The sequence below is a fragment of the Camelus bactrianus genome, chromosome 31 (genome assembly GCF_048773025.1).
Source record: "Camelus bactrianus isolate YW-2024 breed Bactrian camel chromosome 31, ASM4877302v1, whole genome shotgun sequence".
NCBI classification, from domain to species: Eukaryota; Metazoa; Chordata; class Mammalia; order Artiodactyla; family Camelidae; genus Camelus; species Camelus bactrianus.
In genome coordinates, this window is record NC_133569.1 from 20763462 (window position 1) to 20783605 (window position 20144).

A 20144-nucleotide genomic window follows, 5' to 3' on the forward strand; every position below is an offset into this window, starting at 1 on the left:
CATGGATTCTATAGAGATCCTAAGCTTGGAAATCAAAAAGAATTGGGCACAGTCAGAGAGGGAAGAGTCAAAAGATGATTCATATTTTTAATTTGGTGGCTGACAAAATGGCAGTACCATTCATGGATGGAGGCAAGCCAGAGGAGGAGCTGATGAGCGGCGTGGACATGAATGCCGCTTTGGAGACGGAGATAGTTGTCTGATTAGACTAAAGGAACAAGCCGCACACGCTGTGTTGCTTCCGAGCCCTCCTTTCCCTTTCTCTTCCTTCAGTTCCCTCCTCTCCCTCCCTCCCATGCAGTACAGATAATATCTCAATTCATCACTCAACAAACATGCAGTGATCTCTGCCGCCCGCTTAGCTGCGTATGAGGCTTTGAAATTTAAATCAGCCCCTCAGCTTTATGAAGACAGAAAAGTGGCAGTGGACCAGAGTGGGGGCTTCAGGGAGTGGGTAGAGTATGGTGGAACTCGCTAGGATTTGAACTCACCACTCGGCTCGCCTGCACCCCCTTGGCACACAGCCAGAATCCCACAAGCCTTCCTTCCCTGAGCCATCTTGAGTGGGCAGATGCTGTGGAGGGACCGCCATCCCCAGAGGACTGGGCAGCGCAGTGGCAGAAGGCACTTGATTCAGAGAGGCTGGAATGCGTTGCCAACAAGTACATCTTTGTAGTATGTGTGTTTTAAATTGCACAAGTGTCCAGAGACCTAGGTGTGGAAGAATTTGTAACATGCAAACAAATACCGTATTGTTCTGAATAAAAGTCAACCTCAGATCTGTTCCTCTTCCTCCTGACTTCTGCCTGCCCTTCTGTGCAGGGAGCAGAGGGTGGGATTAGGAGGCAAGCAACATGGTTTTTAAATCCCAGAGAAGCCATTCTCTTGCTCACAATGCCTGGTATTTATTGATAACTTAACATGTGCCAGGTGCTATTCTGAGCCATTTAGCTCACTTAATGTGGGTAACGGTCTAAGAGAAAAGCTCTATGATTATTATGATCTCTCTTTTATAGATAAGAAACCCAAAGCCCAGAGAGTTGAGGCAACTTGCCCAAGGCCACAGAGCAACTGAGTAGAATTCACATCGCTAATGCATATTGCCTCAGACAGATCCTCTAATCCTTCTGAACTTCAGTTTTTCCATCTGTAGACTCAGGATAATAATCTCTATTGAGCAGATTTTCCCTGCAGTGGCCCCTTCGTCCCAGTAATGTGACCCTGGCCACACCACATTATGGCCTTAACTGACTTGGACACATGTCACCAGCAACCTCCGACCTCCACATTCGGACTTTGCCAAGCCATCCTTTATTCTTCCTCATTGATTACCACCTTCTCTGAAGACTGACCTCCTTACCGCCACCCCGCATTCTGCACAGAAGTGTGTAGTCCCTGTCCTGTGTTCCCATAGCCCTTTGCGTAAGTCTCTATCCCAGTACATCACAATGTGCTGTAGCTATTTACATGTCTGCCTCCCTCCTTAGTTTGTGAACCATTCAAGGGCATCTCTGTTTAGATGGAGTGTGGGATGTAGCCCCAGGTAGCTGAACTAGTTGAAGAAGCAGGGCCCTTTAGCCTAAACAAAAGGTCATTGTGAGGCTATGATAATTGCCTTCAAATGTCTGAAGGGCAGCCCTGTCCAAGGACAGGACTTGTTCTATGCACTTCTCCAGGAAAGAACAAGAACAGGTGTGAGTTTTGAGGGCAGTTTCTGGGTTCATGAGATGTAGCCATCTCTAACAATCTAAGCTGTACCTGAACAAGTTTGCCTCCTGGGGAGTGAGGGACACCCACCGCTGGGAGCGCCATGGAGACGCTGGATGGCTGCTGGCTGGGTTTACTTAAGGAAACTGGGCCCCTGTTTCCTCCAGCGTTCCAGGGTTCTGTAATCTGTCCCACTCTCAAGTGAACTTAGTCCCCTTGGGGACGCAGAAAGAGAAAGTGTGAGAGCAAAGTGGTATGCTGTCTCTGTGTGCACTCATGTCCCCAGCCAGACTTAGAGATGCGGAGAGCTCAGCCTCTCTGCCTCCAGACAGCTGGAGACAGGCCATTTGAAGGAAGTCTTCTGGCCACCAAGGTAACTGCTACTCCAGGGACCATTGGGAACAAACACTGGGGCCATTTGTTCACAAAAACACAACTTGACCCATAGACATGGCTTCACAGTCTTAAAAATACTTTCACACCTTTAACTCATTACTTTTAGAATAACCCATTGTGTGTAACACTTATTATTGCCATTTTGCAGCTCCATACTGCACCTTGGTGAAAGTAAATAACTTACCTCCAAACACACAGCCTATATACACAAAAACTGGGGCTAGAATCCTGGTCCTCTATCATCTCCTTGAGTAATCTTTTCACAACGTCGGGATGGCTTTCTGAAGATCAGCCTCTGATACTCACTTGCCAAAACCAGCACAGAAAACTGATGTGTGTGTCAAGTAGGAATGTGTTTGGGTGAGAGGAAGAAAATCCCTACCTCAAGAACATAAAGGGTTTATTTTTTTCATGCAACACAAGGCCTAGGGGCTGGCAATTCCAGGCAGATTCAACAGCTCAAGGACAAGGTTCTTTCCATCTCTCTGCTTCACCATCTTGAGCACATAGGCCTTCAACCTTATGTTTTTCCCTTCTTGGTCATAAGATGGCTGCTACGCATCCAATATCATATCTACATCCAGGCAGGAAGGAAGGGACTAGGGAAAGGAACAAAAGGCAATGAGGGTTTTCTCTTAGTAAGCCTTGGCCTTTTTTTCAGGAAGAGATCCCTTCCCAGGGACTTTCTCCTACGTCTTCTTGGCCAGAACATGACCTCCTCTTGGTGCAGGAGAGGCTGGGAAATCCAGAACTGTAGCTCTCCAGCCTCTGTAGTAGAGGAAGGCAAGGAAGAAGGATAGCTGATCCACAGTGACTGCACAACACCTCTTCCCAAATGTGTCGAAGCATTTAGAGCATGAGCCCCAGCTCCCGGGCTGAGGTGCCTCTGTCCACACAGCCCAGGAAGTGTCTTTGTCAGTGACTGTGGAGAGAAAGGCTGTTCTTCGGGATGCCAGCCTGAAATGTGAGTCAGGCCTTGGGGATGAAAGGCTTTAGGCTCAAGGGGCAACACCCTGATTGCATCCTGGTGAGACCGTCAGCCCTGGTGAGGAACAGCTGTTAAACTCAACCTCCCCCAGGAAGAAGGCTCTTAACTAGATTTCCCATACAGAACTTTGTGGGGGAGGTTCAAACACAACCAACCCACTATAGGCTAAATTTGTTTCCAACCAACCTTGTAATGAATAGTGGGAGGGGAGGGCGACTTGTGTTTGGGCTTTCAGCGTCTCGATTCGGCACTCAGGCCCCTTAATCTTCAGGACCCCGGCACAAGGGACACCAGCCGAGGTCGGGGGAAGCCTGTCCTCTTTATGTAGAGGGCACAGGTCTCCCTGGGAGTGCACTAACCAGGAGGCAAGAAGCCTGGTTTTTAGTCAGTGGCAGATTAAGTCAAGGACTTGGGGAACCAGATTTTAGGATTGTGGTTCTCACCCCTAACTCTCCATTAGTGTCACCTGGGAAAACTCCACATTGACACCAATGCCTGGGCCCTTCTCCAGACTCCTTAAGTCAAAGGTCCAGCTGTGGTAGCTTTGAAACTCTCCCTTGGTGATTCTAATATTCAGGTCAGGGTGAGAACTACTGCTGTGGAGAGGATGGCTCTCCACTTAACTTGACCATGAACCTTAACATTATCAGGTCAGCTGAGTCCTTCATTCCAGGGCAAGTGAGTGCTGTAAGCAACAAGCCACAGACATAATTGTATCAGAAAATGAGAGAAATGCAATGCTAGATACTCCCCAGGCTCCCGTAGCCTTCCAGTGGGCTTGGTGGATATCTGAGTCATAAGGAATCAAGGGCCCTGTTCTAAAATGTACCTGGGATTTGTTTTAAATGGATAAGGCACGCAGACAGAAGAAATGATGGTCATAAAGGAAGACGTTTATACTCACAGATCCCTGAAGACAGGCGTCACGGCATACCACACAGGGCCACAGGGGGAAGCGCCAGGGTCCTTCAGGAGGCAGAGTGAGGAGAAAGCAAGAGTGAGGATCTTTATTGTGATTTTTGTGGGAAAAAAAGAACACTGGCAAGGGAGGACAAGCAGGGTAGACAGGCTTGGGGCTAGCTAGTTTGAACAGTTCCGGTGGGCTCCGGAGCATGGGAGCCACCCCAAGTTGTCTGGAACTTGAACCCAGGTAAGTAAGCCAGGAGGACAGCGGCTCAGGAGATGGTGAATAGGCTCTGGGCAGGCAGGTCTGCACTTGAAGAGCGTGCTTTCGGGTAAGTGTTTGGCACCTCTGGGAACTGGCAGCCTCTCCAGTGACAGCAAGGCCCCAGATGTCAAAGAATCAGAAAAGAAAAGACGTGATTAATATAAGCCCCGCCTTCTCAGTGCTTCTAGGACTCGGGACTGTCCACTGAAATTCTGTCCTATTCTGTCCAGAGAACACTTTTCAATCCCCCACTCTGGGAAAGGCAGGCACACAGAGAGGCTCGTCGAACGGCAAGGTAGAGGGAGAGGACCTCGGAGACCCCAGAGCATACCTGCACATCGGGAAGGCCCCTCTGCTGGGGCATCTCTGCATTACAGGCTGTGAGGCATGTGGGTCTGCCCCAGGGAATGACCACTCTTGTGCCGTGCTGACCCCTCCCCAACAAATCAGCCTCATAACCCCCGCTGGACATCGCTGTACCTACTCGGGTCCACCCCTCACTCCAGCACCTGAGGAATTCTCTCCCTATAACCCATCTCTGACCATGTTGCCCCGACACCCCCACGTACAAGCCTCCCTGGTATGTACAGCCTCATCCATCTCCCCGATCAATTTTGCTGGCCTCCCTCACTGCCCCTCCCAAGGTTCTCGGCCTTGGGAACTCTGCTCTCTGCACACAGAATGACTTGCTGCTCCTTTTTGTATCTTCGTGGCTTTGTACATGCTGCTCCCTTTACCTGCATGGCCTTCTATCCTGGGCAGACTTCCGTTCATCAGGACCCAGCTCAGAGGCAACATCCACTGTGAGGCTTTATTTTGTCACCATGGGCAGAGTCAATCACCTCCTGAGGTTTGCTTCTGCAGTGCTAGCAGTGAGCCTGGTCACAGGTGCCCAGAAGGTGCTCGGACTCTTTGCATGTATGTCTAGTTCCCCATGAGACTACTGTCTCCTCGGGGGCAGAGGCCATGTCTCTCTCATCTCTTACCCTCAGCCCCTCTCACGGTGCTTAGTGCGTGATAAAGGCTCAGTCAGCACTTGTGGAATGAATGAATGAATGAACAAGCAAACAACTGAGCCACCTGGGCCAGGTGCAATATTTGTTTCATTTACTCATTCAGAAACATTTACTGAGTGTCTTCTATATGCCAGACGCTGTCATCTATGGGGGTAAAGTGATGAGACATAATCCCTGCTCTCAAGGAGGTTATAGTCTCATGGGAGACACAGATGTTAAAACTTATGCCAAAACGCATATAATTGACTGTACACTGAGGTGAGTGTCTGAGGGAAAGAAATGTATCATGTTTGACAAAGGGACTTAACCTAGAACGGGGTCAGAGGACACTTCTCTGGAGAAATCAACCCGAACTGGGTTCTGAAGTATGAATAGGAGTTAACTAGCTTAAAGGGCATGGGGCAGGAGTGAGGAAACATTCAAAGGCCAATGAGGAGGAGAGAGGGGACAGGACCAAGTTGTTCAAGGCCTTGTACAACACATTAAGGACTCACAGAAAGCCAGTGAAGGATTTTAAGTAGGAGGATAACACAATCTACTTGTGTTTTGAAAAATGTTCTGGATCGGAGTACAAAACTGATTAGGGGGTCAAAGCAGATATGAAGAAAGCAGTTAGGAGGCTGTTACAGGCGACAAGACAAACAGCGGGGAGAGGGAGAGGTTGGGTGTGGCTGCACTCAGGCTGACCTTGAAGAACTTGTCATAGGACAGCTTCAGTTTCCTCTGAGAAGTTATCGCTGAGAATATTACCTGCCAAGAGAGAAGAGAGAGAGAGAGAGAGAGGGTTAGGAGGAGCTGGGGGAGGTTGGAGGTTTAAGGATGTTGGAGAAGATTTGAAATCTTGGAAAGCTGTTACCAAGGCTGGGAGAGCAAGGTGACTAGAGAAATGCAGAGCAATATCGAGGGCCCATGATGAAGCTGGGGACCAAAATTGTGTGGTGGAGCCAATCTTCCATGGAATATGGCTTCCACCTGGTAGCCTCACGTCACACACAGAAGGAGAAGAAAGTGGGGTTTACTCAGCCTTGGGGTCTTTTGAAGGAAATACATTTAAATGATAGACAAAGGAATTTATATTTGGCAATTTGGGACACAGTGAAGAAATGAAAGCACTGATTGGCTGGGAGAAGAGACATTTACCAGGGGTCTGGAGGTCCCCTCGTGGTCAAAGATCAGCCGTGGTAGGCATTGTTGAAGAAACAAGCTGAGCAGACAGCCGGTTGTGGCCAGGATTAGTGATTTTTGGAGGTGGAGCAGTCTAGGGGGATGATGAGCTTCAGGATGTGGCCGTGGATATCGATGGGTGAGATAGAGAAAGAGATCTCCTGAGATGCAGGAACCAGAGAGGCCATGTGCTGCATGGGCGAGCCATGTGTTTGCCAGAGTCACCGGGATGACAGCAGGACCTAGGGAAGAAAGGAAGACTAGGAGCAGGTGCTGTGTCTTTGATGAACGAGCAGGAGCAACCATGAGGTCATAGGGGACAGCAGCCAGGACAGGAAGAGGATGAGTGGCTGAATGGTCTGAGCCACAGAGAGGATGTGGCAGCAGGGAGCAAGGACACTTCCTGGCCTCCTGACCCTGGGGCTTAAGGGGCAGGAGAGAACACACACCAGCATTCGAGAGAGCTAAGGGGAAGGGGCTCTTCAGGGGAGAGCCAGGCAAAGGCGAAGAAGTAGACAGTGCAGTTTCTGGGGAGACAGAGGACGGAGGGAGATGGCTTGTTATTTAGTGGCATTTCCAGAAGGCAGAGTGGAAGGGTTTGGAGGTGGAGGAGGATTAGAGGACTGACTCAGACGCAGAGCAGAAAAGAGCATTTGGGGCATGTTGCTGTGGCGAAGGGCCGATGGCTGGGAAGGAGATGGAGGTGGAGGGTCTTTGCCCTAAAAGATCTAGATGGGAGGCAGGGAGATTGGGGCTCGATGGTCTCTGTGAAGGAGGCCAGTGGGGCAGTGGACAGAGGGCTGGGGTAAGTTAGTGTCAGTGGGTGCTCTCTGTTCCTCAGGGAGAGGTTGACATTTCTCTGCTGGAACACTCAGTGTGATGGTGAGCTGCAGTTAGCAGACAGCTCCATGTGCAGATGGTGGATGAGGGCAGAAGCCAGCAGTTCAAGGATGAGGCCGATCCGGCTCTGCCTTCCCTCCCTCCTTCCTTTCCACTCTCCCCACTGCCCACACTTTCCCTAACTCCCAGTTGGGGTACAACTGTTAAAAATCCCTCCAGAATAGTAAGAAGATAAATTCAAAAGGGGCAAAAAATGTGTACAGACATTTCACCAAAGAAGATAAACAAATAGTTAATAAACATACGAAGAGATGCTCATCATTAGTCATTAGGGAAAAGTAAATTAAAAACTCAGTGATTGTAAAATGATTATAAATAAATAAAAAATGTTAAAAAAAAAAAACAACTCAGTGAGATGCTACTTTACACCTGCTAGCATGGCTACCATCAGAAAGACAGACAGTAACAAGTGTTGGCACAGATATGGAGAAATTGGAACCTTCACACACTGCTGGTGGGATTGCAAAATTGTGCAACCACTTCGAAAAAGAGTTTGGTGGTTTTAAAAAACATTAAACATAAATTTATCCTATGACCTAGCGATTCCACTCTAGGTATTTTTCCAAGAGACTTGAAAGCAGCTATCCACACAAAGGCTTGTAGCAAATGTTCATATCAGCATGATTCCAGATAGCCAAAAAGTAGAAACAACCCAAATGGTCCATCAACTGGATAAACAAAATCCTGACCGAAATCCATACAATGGAATCCTATCTGGCAATTAAAAGGGATGAAGTGCTGGTGTGTGCTACCTGGTTGAACCTCCAAAACATGCTGCATAAAAGAAGCCAGGCACAAAAAACCACATCTTACACGATTCCGTTTGTGTGAAATGTTCAGGTAATGTAAAAACGAGATGATAGAGACAGAAAGGAGAGTTGGCCGAAGCTGGGGGAGGGAACAGGGAGTGATTGCAAATGACACAAGGATTCTTTTTGGAGTGATGAAAATGTTCTAAATTTAGATTATGGTGATGGTTGCACAACTCTGTTAATTTACTAAAAATTATTGAAATGTATGCTTCAAAGGGGTGAAGTCTGTGCTGTGGAAATTATACTTCAATATTGCTGTTTACAAAAACATCACCTAGATGAGCCGAGCTCTAATTCTCCTTCTGTGTTGTAGAAGGACTGTGGCTTGTTGACATGGCTTCCCGCGCCTCACTCATGCCCTGCGCTACAGAGCCCAGGGCCCTTGACCTGAGTGGCCTCCAAAAATGGAATTCCCTGGGCTCTCCCAACCTCAAGGGACAGGGCCATCCCTCCTTACCTCTCAGCCAGATGGAGAGAGACTAGAGACTGACATCTCTAAGATAATACTATGTGATTACTATACAGCTCACTTTATTTTATCATTTCAGTTTATTTTTAGCAGGTAATATATTCACATGGCTCAAAAATTGAAATGAAAGAACAAGCATGTAGGAGAGATTTCCATCCCACCTCTGTCCCAGCTACCCATAGCACCACCACCACCCACATCTCTCTGTTATTTTTTTAAGAATCCTTCCAGAGTTTGTTTATGCAAATACAAACCAATGTGAAGAAATATCTTATTTTTCTTTCTTATGTAAAAGTAAGGTACTAGATATACTGCTCTGCACCTTGCTTTTTTCACTCACTTATCTTGGAGAGCTCTTTGGATCAGATCTGAGAGATCTTCATTGTTTTTCACAACCATAAAGTGTTCCATTGGGAGTGTGTATCAGTGTTTATTAACCAATCCCCAACTGACGGACACTTGAGTTATTTCCAACTTATGCTGTTGTAAACAGGGCTGAAATGAATATTCTTATATACAAGTCATTTCATAAATGTGCAGCTATCTTTAGGAGAAAAAAATCACAGAAATCGGATTGCTGCGTCAAAGGGCCGATTACCCCCATTCTGCATTCCCACAGCAGTATCTGAAGCTTCGCCACAGCCTCGCCAGCAGAGCATCCTGTCAAGGTCTGGGATTTGCCAAATGCTTGACAAAGGCATTGATTCCATCCTGCCTTCTTTAAGCAGGATTACTTTTTTTTATTTAAAGAAAAATTTTGTGTGTGTGGTAAGAACATGAGATCTACCCTCTTAACAGAGTTTAAGGTGTACAATGCAGTATTATTTATTAACTACAGGCACAAAGTTGTACAGTGACACTCTAGAACTTACTCATCTTGCATCTTTCAAACTTTATACCTTTTGAACAGCAACTCCCCATATGCCCCTCCCCTCTGCCCCTAGCAACCACCGTTCTGCTCTCGGCTTCTACAAATTTAGATACCTCATATAAATTGAATCGTTCAGTATGTGTCCTTCTGTGACTGGCTTATTTCACTTAGCATAACGTCCTCAGGGCTCATTCATGTTGTTGCAGATGACAGGATTTCCTTCTTTTTTTGAGGCTGGATGATATCCCATGGTATGTATATATCACATTGTTTTTATCCCTTCACACACTGATGGACATTTAGGTTTGTTTTCATATCCTGCCTGGATGATGGAATTGTGAATAGTGCCACAATGAACGTGGGAATGTAGAGATCTCTTGGAGATCTTGATTTCAGTTCTTTTGAATCTATACCCAGACATGGGACTGCAGGATCTTATAAGCAGGGTTACTTTCACATTATATCTAGAACCTCAGGATCCACTGACTGATGTTAGAATCTTCCTGAAGGGAAGTAGATCACCTAGCTCAGTGCCCTTATTTTCTAGGAATGAGCCAGAGAGGAGAAAGACTTAGCTAAGGTCCCCAGCCCACAGTGCAGAGTATGCATGGATACCTACTGCATCCCTAGGTCTGTATGTACTCCAGAGAACTAGAAAACGGTCTCAGTCCCAGATGAGAAGACACGTGGCAAGTATAAAACTCTCTGGAGACAAATCCATTGTTGAAAGTATTGATTACACATCCTTCTCTCTTGGCTGTGTTTAGAGAGTGGGCTGCCATGGTCACACATGAGTGTCTTATGCCAGGAGACTTGTTAATAATCTCCTTCACCCCGCCCTACGCCAGCCTGTCTGCTCCAAGGAACTGCACAGAGGAGGCAGGGGCCTGGGTCAGACTTCAAGAGGTCTAGCTAAGGCCAAGCTCTTTGAAAAATCTGTTTCCCAATTTATCTGGTGAACACTACCCCCACCTCTGCAAAATATTTGCTAGAGAGCTTCTGTTGGCAATCGGGGTCTTTGAAAGGGCTGGGAACTAGCTCCAGAAGACTGCACTGAGAGAAGAGGTGCAAGACCGTCGCCACAGAAGTCCTCTTTGCTGCTGAGTTTTTAAAGAGGTCTGCTATGGGGTAGCTTAGGCTGGAGGGGATCTAGGTTAAACCTCAGGATGTAACCGCCTCACAGCCATGCAACAGGGGCTCGCCCACAATGAGCAATCTCCTGCTTCATCTAGTAAAGAAGCAGACACCAGTATGGGAGAACTGCAGGTGGGTCCTGGGAGGGGAGGACAAAGGGTGGGAAGGAAGAGAAGGCTGCCATCTAGGAGTCCCATGGACATCGTTTAACCAGGAGAAAAATGAAGGTTCTGAGATTTCTTATAGTGGCATTTTGTTTTAAGTACACCTCTTTTTTTTTTTCCTAAGTATAAAAGCGTTTTATTGCAGAAACTTTGGAAAACGCAGAAAAGCACAAAGAAGAAAATAGTTCATAATTATCCCATCACTTAGAAATAATCAGTCAGCACATCAGTTCCAATTTCTTAGTCTTCTTTCCATGGAGGGGTGTATAAGTGTATGCTGGATGTTTCTGGTCTTCTCTTCTGGTAACATAGTCAGTGAAATTGTTTGTTACATAAGATTTTGTAACATACCCGGTGTTTCCACATACCTTGAAAACCCTGGGCATAAACATAAAAAGCAGGTATGTCAATTTTATAGGCAAAAATGGGATTTTATTTTATAATTTGCATATCTTTGATTACTAGTGAAATTAAGCAGGTGTTTACATGTTTGTTGATGATTTGTATTTCTTATTTTATGAATTGCCTGTTCGTGTCATTTATTTCTCCATTGGCTTCCTACTCCTTTTTCTTATTGATTTAAAAAGTACTTTATATATTAAGGAGATTAACTCTTTATCTTAGATGTTATAAATATGTTCTTCTAGCTTTGAATTCTATTTCACTTTTTTGTCATATAAAAGTTTCAAAATTATATCTACTGAAATATATCAATCTTTTCCTTCATGCCATTTACCATTAACAGTTTGATGTGTACTTTTCCAGACATTTTCTATCCATACGCCATATATGTCTATATATAGTTAGATATATAAAGTTTTCCTGCACATTTTAGGTGATATCAAACACAATATTCTGCAACTTGCTTATTTTGCTTATTAGTATATCAGGGATATTTTCCCATATTAAAATATCAAGAACTAACTCAATAGAGTGTTCCACTGTATGAATTTACTATCATTTTATTAAATTAGTTTTTAAAGTTTTTCTTTATTATTTTTCACATTTAAATCTGGAAGTTTTTTGGTGTATGAAAGAAATAGAGAGTGAAGTCCTTTTTTTTTTCCGTATGGTGAGCCAATTGTCTCTATAGCACTTACAAAATAACCTATTCTTTCCCACTGGTTTGAAATAACTTTATCATATATTAAATATCATGCATTTAATGATAACTCGCTCACATATTAAATACACCTATATTAAAAATGTGAGTTTCTCTCTAGATTTTCTGTTTTACTTCCTTGTTTATTCCTTAATCAACACCACATTGCTCTAATTATTTAACTAAATAATGTATTTTAATATCTACAAAATCAATGCCATCCCCCCATTTCATCCTTTTCGATCAATATTGCCTTCGCTCATTCTTCTTCCTCCTCCTCCTCTTTTTCTCTTGCTTTATTCTGAGTTTTAGAATCATTCCATGAAGTTCCCAAAAAATCTATTAAGGATTTTAATAGGAATTGTGTTAAATTGACTGATTAATTAAAGGATTATTGATGTATTTGCCAATTTTATTTTAATGTAAAAGCATAGTATGTCTTACTCCCTGGATTCAAGTTTTAGTTTTATGTACATCAGTAATGTTTTTGTTTCTTTGTATAAGTGTTGGATTTTTCATCCAGTTTATTCCTAGATATTGTACATTTTTATTACAATTGTAAGTGGGATTTTAAAAGTGTATTTTCTGACTACTATTAGTCTGTAGGAAAATACTGATTTTGTGTACTTTTTATAACAACTCACTTTACTGAATATTAGTCTAGTCTCTGGCCAATTCTTTTGGATTTTTCATTGTATTTACATCATTTGTAAAACGATTAAGAGACAGAGTGTAGATGGGCTTTTTCATTCTTTTACAGTATTTACACTTTGTTTCTTTTTATTTTCTTGTTACTCTGGCTAGAACCAACTCTTGGGTGTATCAGATGGTTTTTTTCTCTGGGATTCCACTGGGATCCACACACCCCCTCACACATACACAGGCTCATTAGGATACAGTCCTACTGCCCTCTATTATTTTCATCTCTTTATCTTTTTCTTCTGAGTTCTTGGAGATTCCCCTGGGCTTTGTCTTCAAATTGTCTAATTTAATTTCCTATGGCGTCTAATAGGTGGTTCACTGCTTCTTTTGGATTTTAACATTCAACAAACAGTATTTTTGTCTGTAACCTACACATCTCTGGAAAGTTGCCAGTGATTCCCCCAGTTGTCAAAGCCAACGCTGCTTTGTGGTCCTCTCCCTTGATGGCTCTGTCACGCTGATCCCATCCCTACTCCTTCCTTATTTCTCTTTTTTGACTTGGTGTCCACGACACTCTGCTCCCTGGTTCTCCTCCTAACTTGCCCTCAGTCTCTCCTCTCCCACCCCGCTCAGTTCCTGTGGTCCACCCTAACTGTTCTGTCCTCACTCTGTAAGTTCTCCCCAGCAGTCTCATTCACCCCACGCCCCCTACCCACATGCCAAATCTTGAGAGAGCTCCAGCCTCATAGCTCCGTTCAAGGTACCTCTCTGCCTATAGGTTGCAACACCAAACTCACTGTCTCCCAGATTTTCTACTCGTAATATTCATGGTACCATTATCCACCTAGTTGCCCAAGGCAGACTCTCAGAGTCCTCCTGGACCTCTCCCTCTCCCTCACCTGTCCAGTCACTTCATGCTGTTGATTCTATGTACAAATGCCTCTCCTTTCTATCTTTATTACTACTACTTGAATTTTCAAGCCCTTGTGATCTCTCTTCAGAGTATCCCAGTTGTCTTTTTTTTTCTTTTTTCTGCTCAGCTTTTAGTCTTTGATTCTTCCTCGCCATGTGCCTTTCCCAGACACACATTTAATCATGTCAGTCATCTGTTCAAACAATTTCAGTGGGTCCTGTTGCAAAACAAATCTAAACAATTTAGGGCATGTAAGGTTTTCTATTATTGGGTCCCAATTACCCTTTAGCTCCATCGCCCACCATTCCTTTCTAGACGCCCTATGTCCCAGCACATCAAGATTCCTACCCTTCCCCAAGCTCCCCCAAGCCTTTTCACAGACCTTGCCCTTTGCTTACAGAGTCCTTTTCCTGACCCCTTACCTGCTCATCCCTCAAGATCAAGCTCAAAAGACAATTCAGTGAAGCCTTCCTATATTCCTGAAGCAGAGAGGTTAGGCTCCCTCCTCTGTGCCCTCTTAGGACCTGGTAAATGCTCCGCTACTCAGGCACTTCCCGTACTGTCCTGCAGCATGTCTGCGTCTGTCTCTCCCTGCAGAGCAAGAGGAAGCTTGGAACCCTCCTCTATTTTCTTTCTCACTCTTACTCTCTCACTCCCTTCTCTTCCATTATACTCGCCAGTCTGTCCCTAGCCAGGTTAAACCCAGCTGCCCCTGAGTCCACGTCTGCACCTGGACAGTTAAAAAGCACACAACTACGGAATGTATTACCCAGAAACCTTACCACATACCTGTGGTATACTCAATTTCTCCCTTCCCAAAATGACTATTTCACACCTTCTCTGTCCCCAGACTTCCTTTAATCATTCTTCTGCTGATGACCTTGCCCCTAATTCATTGAGAAAATGGGAGTCATCAGAATACAATTTTCTCATTCCTCACCACCACACCTTTTAACGCCCCTGCATCTGAACCTGTGTCCCCGGCACCTACCATAGGCCACCCCCCCACTTGCTCTGGATCCTGTCCCCTCCCACCTCCCCAGAGTCTTGGCTTTTGCAACGATCCCCTTTCTTCTCTCTGACATCTGCACCTCCTTGTCTACTGGATCACTTCCATCAGCCTGCAGATGTGCTTGACTGTCATCCATCTCTCTTTTTTTTAATTTTTTTTATTTCTTTGCTTTTTCACTTTTTTTATTGCTCAAAAAAGCTTCATTTTTTTTTTTTTTATTTAGCTTTTTGACTCCGTGCTTGTGCTTTCAATACTTTCACAACGATTTTCTGCTCCTCAATAAGGAAAACACACTTGATCCTGTCACGGACACATTTAGCACACGTGAAACCACCGTAAGCCCGGCTGACATGTTTTTTTGTTTTAGACAGTCTCATAGAACTTTAGGTCTCACAGCGCGAACTCCTCGAAGTCGGCCTGGGCACACGCCACATGCGGATTTGGGTACTTTCCCAACTTTCTTGGTATAAAGGTAAATAATTCTATTACCAGGAGTTCGGGACAGCCTAGTTTTGTTAGAGGCTGTATTGTAGGACAGCCAATGACGGTATGTCAAACGCTGGACCATTCTGAATGCATCTAGATACAGTCCCCGGAACAGCCATCTCTTAAAAAAATAAGTAAATAAATAAATCTCTTGACTTCCTTCCCGTCTAATAACTACTACTCTGCGTCCAGCTGTCCCTCATGCTAACTTTTCTTCTTTATCATCTTTAATAACTGTCTTTAGTTCCTCGTCTCCCACCTCATTGCCACCTATTCCAGTCAAACATCAGTCCTTTCTTCTCCACTGAAACTGGTCTTGCCAAGATAACAGGGATCTCCAGGCTGTCAGATCACATTGTCACATCTGTGTCCTCGTCTTGCTCTACCCATCAGCAGCATTTGACATAGCTGATCACTTCCTCCTCCTCGAAACACTTTCTGTCTCGGCTTTCATGATACCTATCCTTCAGGGGGATCCCCTACCTCTCTGGCTTCACAGTCTCCTTTGCGAGATCCTCCTCTCCTCCCAACATTACCACATTCTAGAGTTTGCTCACGAGACTGCTTTTCTCCCCCATGTCTAATCTCTCCATGAATAATCTCATTATTCTGTAGATTTAAGGGCCATCTGTGGTCCTTGGAGTCAGTGACTCCAAAATTTATATATCCTGTCCTGATCTCTCTGCCAAACTCCAGACTGTGGCCTATATACTTGATTGTCTTGAAGAGGCATTTCAAACATAACATGTCTAAAATGGAACTCTCAGTATCCCCCTTCAAAGATTGTCCTCTCCAAGTCTTCTCCATGGCATTAGGTGGCACCATTCACCCAGTTGCTCTAGCCAAAAACCCAGGAGTCACCCTTTCTCTTTCCTGCCCTATTTTCCTTCAGCAAATCCCACCGATTCTACCTAAAAATACTTCCCCAGTTCATCTACTGGTTTCTATCCCCATAGCCACCATTCTAGTCCAAAGTGCCAGCATTCTTCCCTTTACTATGGCAGTGGCCTTCTGATTGGCCTCCTGGCTCCTCTCTCGCCTCCTGCTGACCATTCACTCTCCACCCAGCCAGGAAGACAATCTTTTAACAACATAAATCAGAGCACTTCACTCTCCTGGCTTAAAAAAGCCCTCCAGCGGTTCTGCACTGCACTTAAAGTAAAACCCCACTCCTCACCCAGGCCTGCAAAGCCTTCTGTGGTGGGATCCCCACCTACCCCTCCAACCTTGCTGTGTCCACGGGGCGTTCCTGTCCTCAGACCCCAACTTGTTCCCACCTGAAGGCCCTTGTAGTAGTTGTTCCCCCTTCTCCTAATGCTGACTCCCTCCAGCCCCACCCTGTATTATTTTAATGATACCGCTAATCAGAAGTTAGCATTTCCTTAGTTTTTGTTGTTGCTGTTGTTGATAGGGTTTTGTTTTTTTTTTTTAACCTGTGTCTCTTACCTAGACTAGAAGCTTCCTAAAAGTATGGGTCACATTATCTTGTTCTCTGTTGGATTCTAGCACCTCGAATAGTTTCTGGCACATTGTAGATGTTCAGTAAATGCTGTCAAAGGGATGAATGAATCCTAGCATTCCTGGCAATTGGTATACTTCCCAACACAGAGTAAGCTCTCCTGTATTTGCTGAATTAATGGACAAGTTGCTCCAAGTACACTGTGAGCGTCATGAGAGCAGAAGCCCTGTTTTAGGTTCGTTTCCTCCGCAGCACCTGTCAAGATGTTAGGGACTTCCTTGTGCTTGGTAAATGTGCTTGTTTGATTTATTCTTCTTCATAAGGGGAAAGCCAAGCTGTTCAGCTGCCTACTTAATAGACTTTGTTTCTCTGAGAATAAACATGTGACACAAGAGGAATGTCATAAGAACAAGGATGAACCGAGTAGGAAGCTGTAAGCGTTGGTCAGCCACTCTCAGCTGGAATTGACATAAAAGAAAGTCTGCACCTTTTAGATTTCCTACCCCAGTTGTCACCATGATGTTACATTTCTTTCTGGTGAATGTGTTACAGGGTGCAACCTACATCCTGGTGATGGTGGACCCAGATGCCCCCAGCAGGTCTTCTCCCAAAGCTCGATTCTGGAGACACTGGCTGGTGACAGATATCAAGGTAAGCAGGCCAGGAGGCACTTTCTGACTCATTGGGGATTGCGTCTGGAAGTTTATTGTTCTGTGTGGTTCCCAGCTTGCATTCAGGAGAGTTGGGGCTCTGATGAGCTAGGAGGGCTCTGATGAGCTAAGACTCCTGTGTCAGGTCACCCTCGGTCCCTGTTGTCACAGCCTCGCCTACGTTTTCTAATAATTTCAGAAAACATCCCAGGATCAGTGATGCACAGGTAAATAAGATTCTCAGGATAAGCAGGGAGAGAACCCAGATCTGTAGTGTTTGCTGATTTCTATAAGGTAAACACTCCCACCATGGTCAATTTCAAGTTACAGTGATTTAACGACTGAATCAATTTTCTGAAAATATAGCATTTGGCTCCAGCACACCAGGGGCCTGGGTTTTGTGGGGACCAGGTGATTCTGTGTAGTTCAGGTCGTAGGACTGGCCGGGGGACTCTTGCAGTATCTCCTGACTGGCCTCGAGGCATGGAGGAAGCGTGCTGATCTCCTCTTGGTACAGAAACAAGTGGCCCCCCCACCACCGTCTTTGTCCCTTTGTCAGCAACTGTAATTACGAAGGAGCCTGGCTCACCCTTTCCAGAGTAGGTCTGAGGAACACAACTCTGGTGGCTTGTTAATGGGCATTAGGTGAAAGAACAAAAAACAAAAAGGCTCTATTGCCAGACAAGTTTTGGAGACTCTGGGTTAAACTGTATTAATCCCATTCCTCACTGAAGGGCTATTTAGGGCTTGCAACATCCTAGTATGCATTATGTAACAGGCATCTGTTTTCTGATCTCACTTGACTATTAAATCTTTTGTTCACGGGCACATGACAGTGCACTTTGGGAAAATCCACAATAGCGTCGTCAGGCATCCATGCACCTGTGCCTAGAAAGCCTGAGAATGGCCTTTGTATCGTGTGTGCAAAAGCCCCAACCCCGTAAGATAGTGGGAATCCAGACCTAGGAAGATTAAGTTTGGATCTAGGCCTGGCTGGTTCCCAACTCAATGATCTCCATCAAGTCATAGAATTCCTCTTGGCGTTTCGTCTTTATCTGTAAGGTGGGAACCATGTTACCTCTTCTATGTGGTTTTTGTGTGGGAATCCAGCGAGAGCATACTGAGAGCGCTTTGCAAAACACAGGGGATACCACAATAGAAGGAACCGCGTTTTCCCTTCAAGGGCTGTGGGGCAGAGGAAGGGGTATCAGTCGGAACTAGCGCTTGACTCTCCTGGGCAAGGCTGGAATGTGGACGTGGCGGGGGAGTTACCCTGGCAACCAACCCCTGCCCAGTGACCACAGGCCCTTCACAGGATGCTCAGAGGGATAGCCTGTTCTCAGAGGCAGCCCCGGCTATGGCCTTGAAAGGGGCTTCCTCCAGGGAGACTTTAACAGCAGCGGGTTCTGGGGCAGAGCCTGAGCCAGGCCGCAGCAGGGAGGGGTGGGAGGAAGCAGGGGCAGGGCTCCACCCTTCCCTGGCCAGCTGCTCCCCTCGGCCTGCTGCGAAGCCTTGGGAACACCAGAAACATGCAAAAGAGAACAGCTGGGGGGGATTCCTACCATCAGGGCGGGGAGGGGAGCCCATGCTGGGTCTGGCCCCAAACTTAACTGAGCCGCCACGATGGGGGGAAGCCCTCAAGAAAAGAGTGTTGCTCTGGTCGGCGTATTTACAGTCCAACCCCCAAGCACGGGGCTGCCTGTAAGAGGGCTCTACAAGGGCAATTCTGAGGCCAGATTTAAAAGCTGTTGTGGATGGAATCATTGCAGAATGGAGGGGGCCTCGGGGCCATGAGGCTGCCTCTTTTCCAAGCCTAAATTCTCCCCTGCCCACTCCCCACCCCCTATATACACTCAGGACAGTTCCCTCGCATGAACCTGGTGGTGCAAACATGGGCTCAGCCTCAGCAGCCCAGCTTAAAAGTAGAGCATGTGGCAGGTGGCAGGTGACAGGTGGCAGCTGTCCAGCAAGCCCACTAAGCCGCACAGCTTACCAGGGCCACCTGCCCGGGTGCGGCCCTTGGCCTTCCCGCTCAGGCCGGAGGAAGCTTGGGTTTCAGTCACATTTTCACCCACTTGCCCTGATGCAGGGGTCCAGCAGGAAGCAGCAGCTCTCCTCAGCTGTATCCACTCAGCCTGCCCGCCGGCCCCTGCATCCCGCCCGCCGGCCCCCGCATCCCGCCAGCTGCACAGCCAGTGTAAAAACCAGGCCTGTTGAGGTCTCAGGCTGCGGACCTCGGCCAAAGGAAGAGAGGGCTCTGAGCAAACCCAGAAGCACTTCCTTTGTGTTGGCGTTATCGGCTACTGAGTCGGTCTCCAACGTGAGAGCACGTTCGGCTCAGCTGGCAAGCTTGTTAAGATGCAGATTCCCGGGTACCACTTGGGTCAGTCTGGAGAGAACACAGCACCTGAGTTCAACACACATCCAAGAAGGGTTTAGCAGCCGAAAGAGCTGAATTTGGTATTAGAATGCCTTGATTATTGTTAATATCACTCATTTGTGGAGCAGCTTGCAAGTGAAGAGCTTCCTTATGATCCTCGCAATCACTTTGTGAACTGGGCATTGTCCCCATTTTACAGATGAGGAGACAAAGCCTGGAAAGATTGAATGATGCGGTCTCTCAGCTGGCCGGTTGGAGAGGTGGGTCTTCGAACCAGGCCACAACTCCAAACCGCACACCCTTCCTGCCATCCCATGTGGTCTGGGTTCATACCACATCACTCCGATCAGCTCCACTGTGGCAAGGGGCAAGCCACAGTGCCCTCTCTGTAAAATGGGGAACTTAATTTCTGCGGTTCCCCTGTCATCCCTGGGCTCTAGTTCTGGTTACCTTTTATGAGTAGAGCCTTTCAGGGACCCTCCCTAGGGAATGCCATCTTGGTAAATAAAATACACCTTATAAGTATCTTGAACCCTATAAAAGTAAACCCTACGTATTACCATAACCCTCCGCAGTAAGTGGCCTTAGCAGTAAGGCATGCCATAAAGCCACCACAGATATAGAATGACAGTGACCCTGCAATTCCCAATGGCCACAGAGGCGGACTTGGTGGAACCTGGGCTGGCCATGTTATTAGGGACTCAGGCTGAA

General features: G+C 46.1%; 1 protein-coding gene and 1 pseudogene across 6 annotated transcripts in view; one reads left to right on the forward strand and one right to left on the reverse strand.

Moving 5' to 3' along the window:
* PEBP4 (phosphatidylethanolamine binding protein 4) overlaps positions 1-20144 on the forward strand; it is a 228130-nt gene that overhangs the window by 120144 nt on the left and 87842 nt on the right. For all 6 annotated transcript variants that reach the window (XM_045516659.2, XM_010954976.3, XM_074355638.1 and 3 more), the window contains one exon: positions 16956-17054. In XM_045516659.2, coding sequence (XP_045372615.1) covers positions 16956-17054 — 99 coding nt within the window. The remainder of the gene's footprint in view (positions 1-16955; positions 17055-20144) is intronic.
* Positions 14674-15194, reverse strand: LOC105068970 (large ribosomal subunit protein eL34-like; annotated as a pseudogene).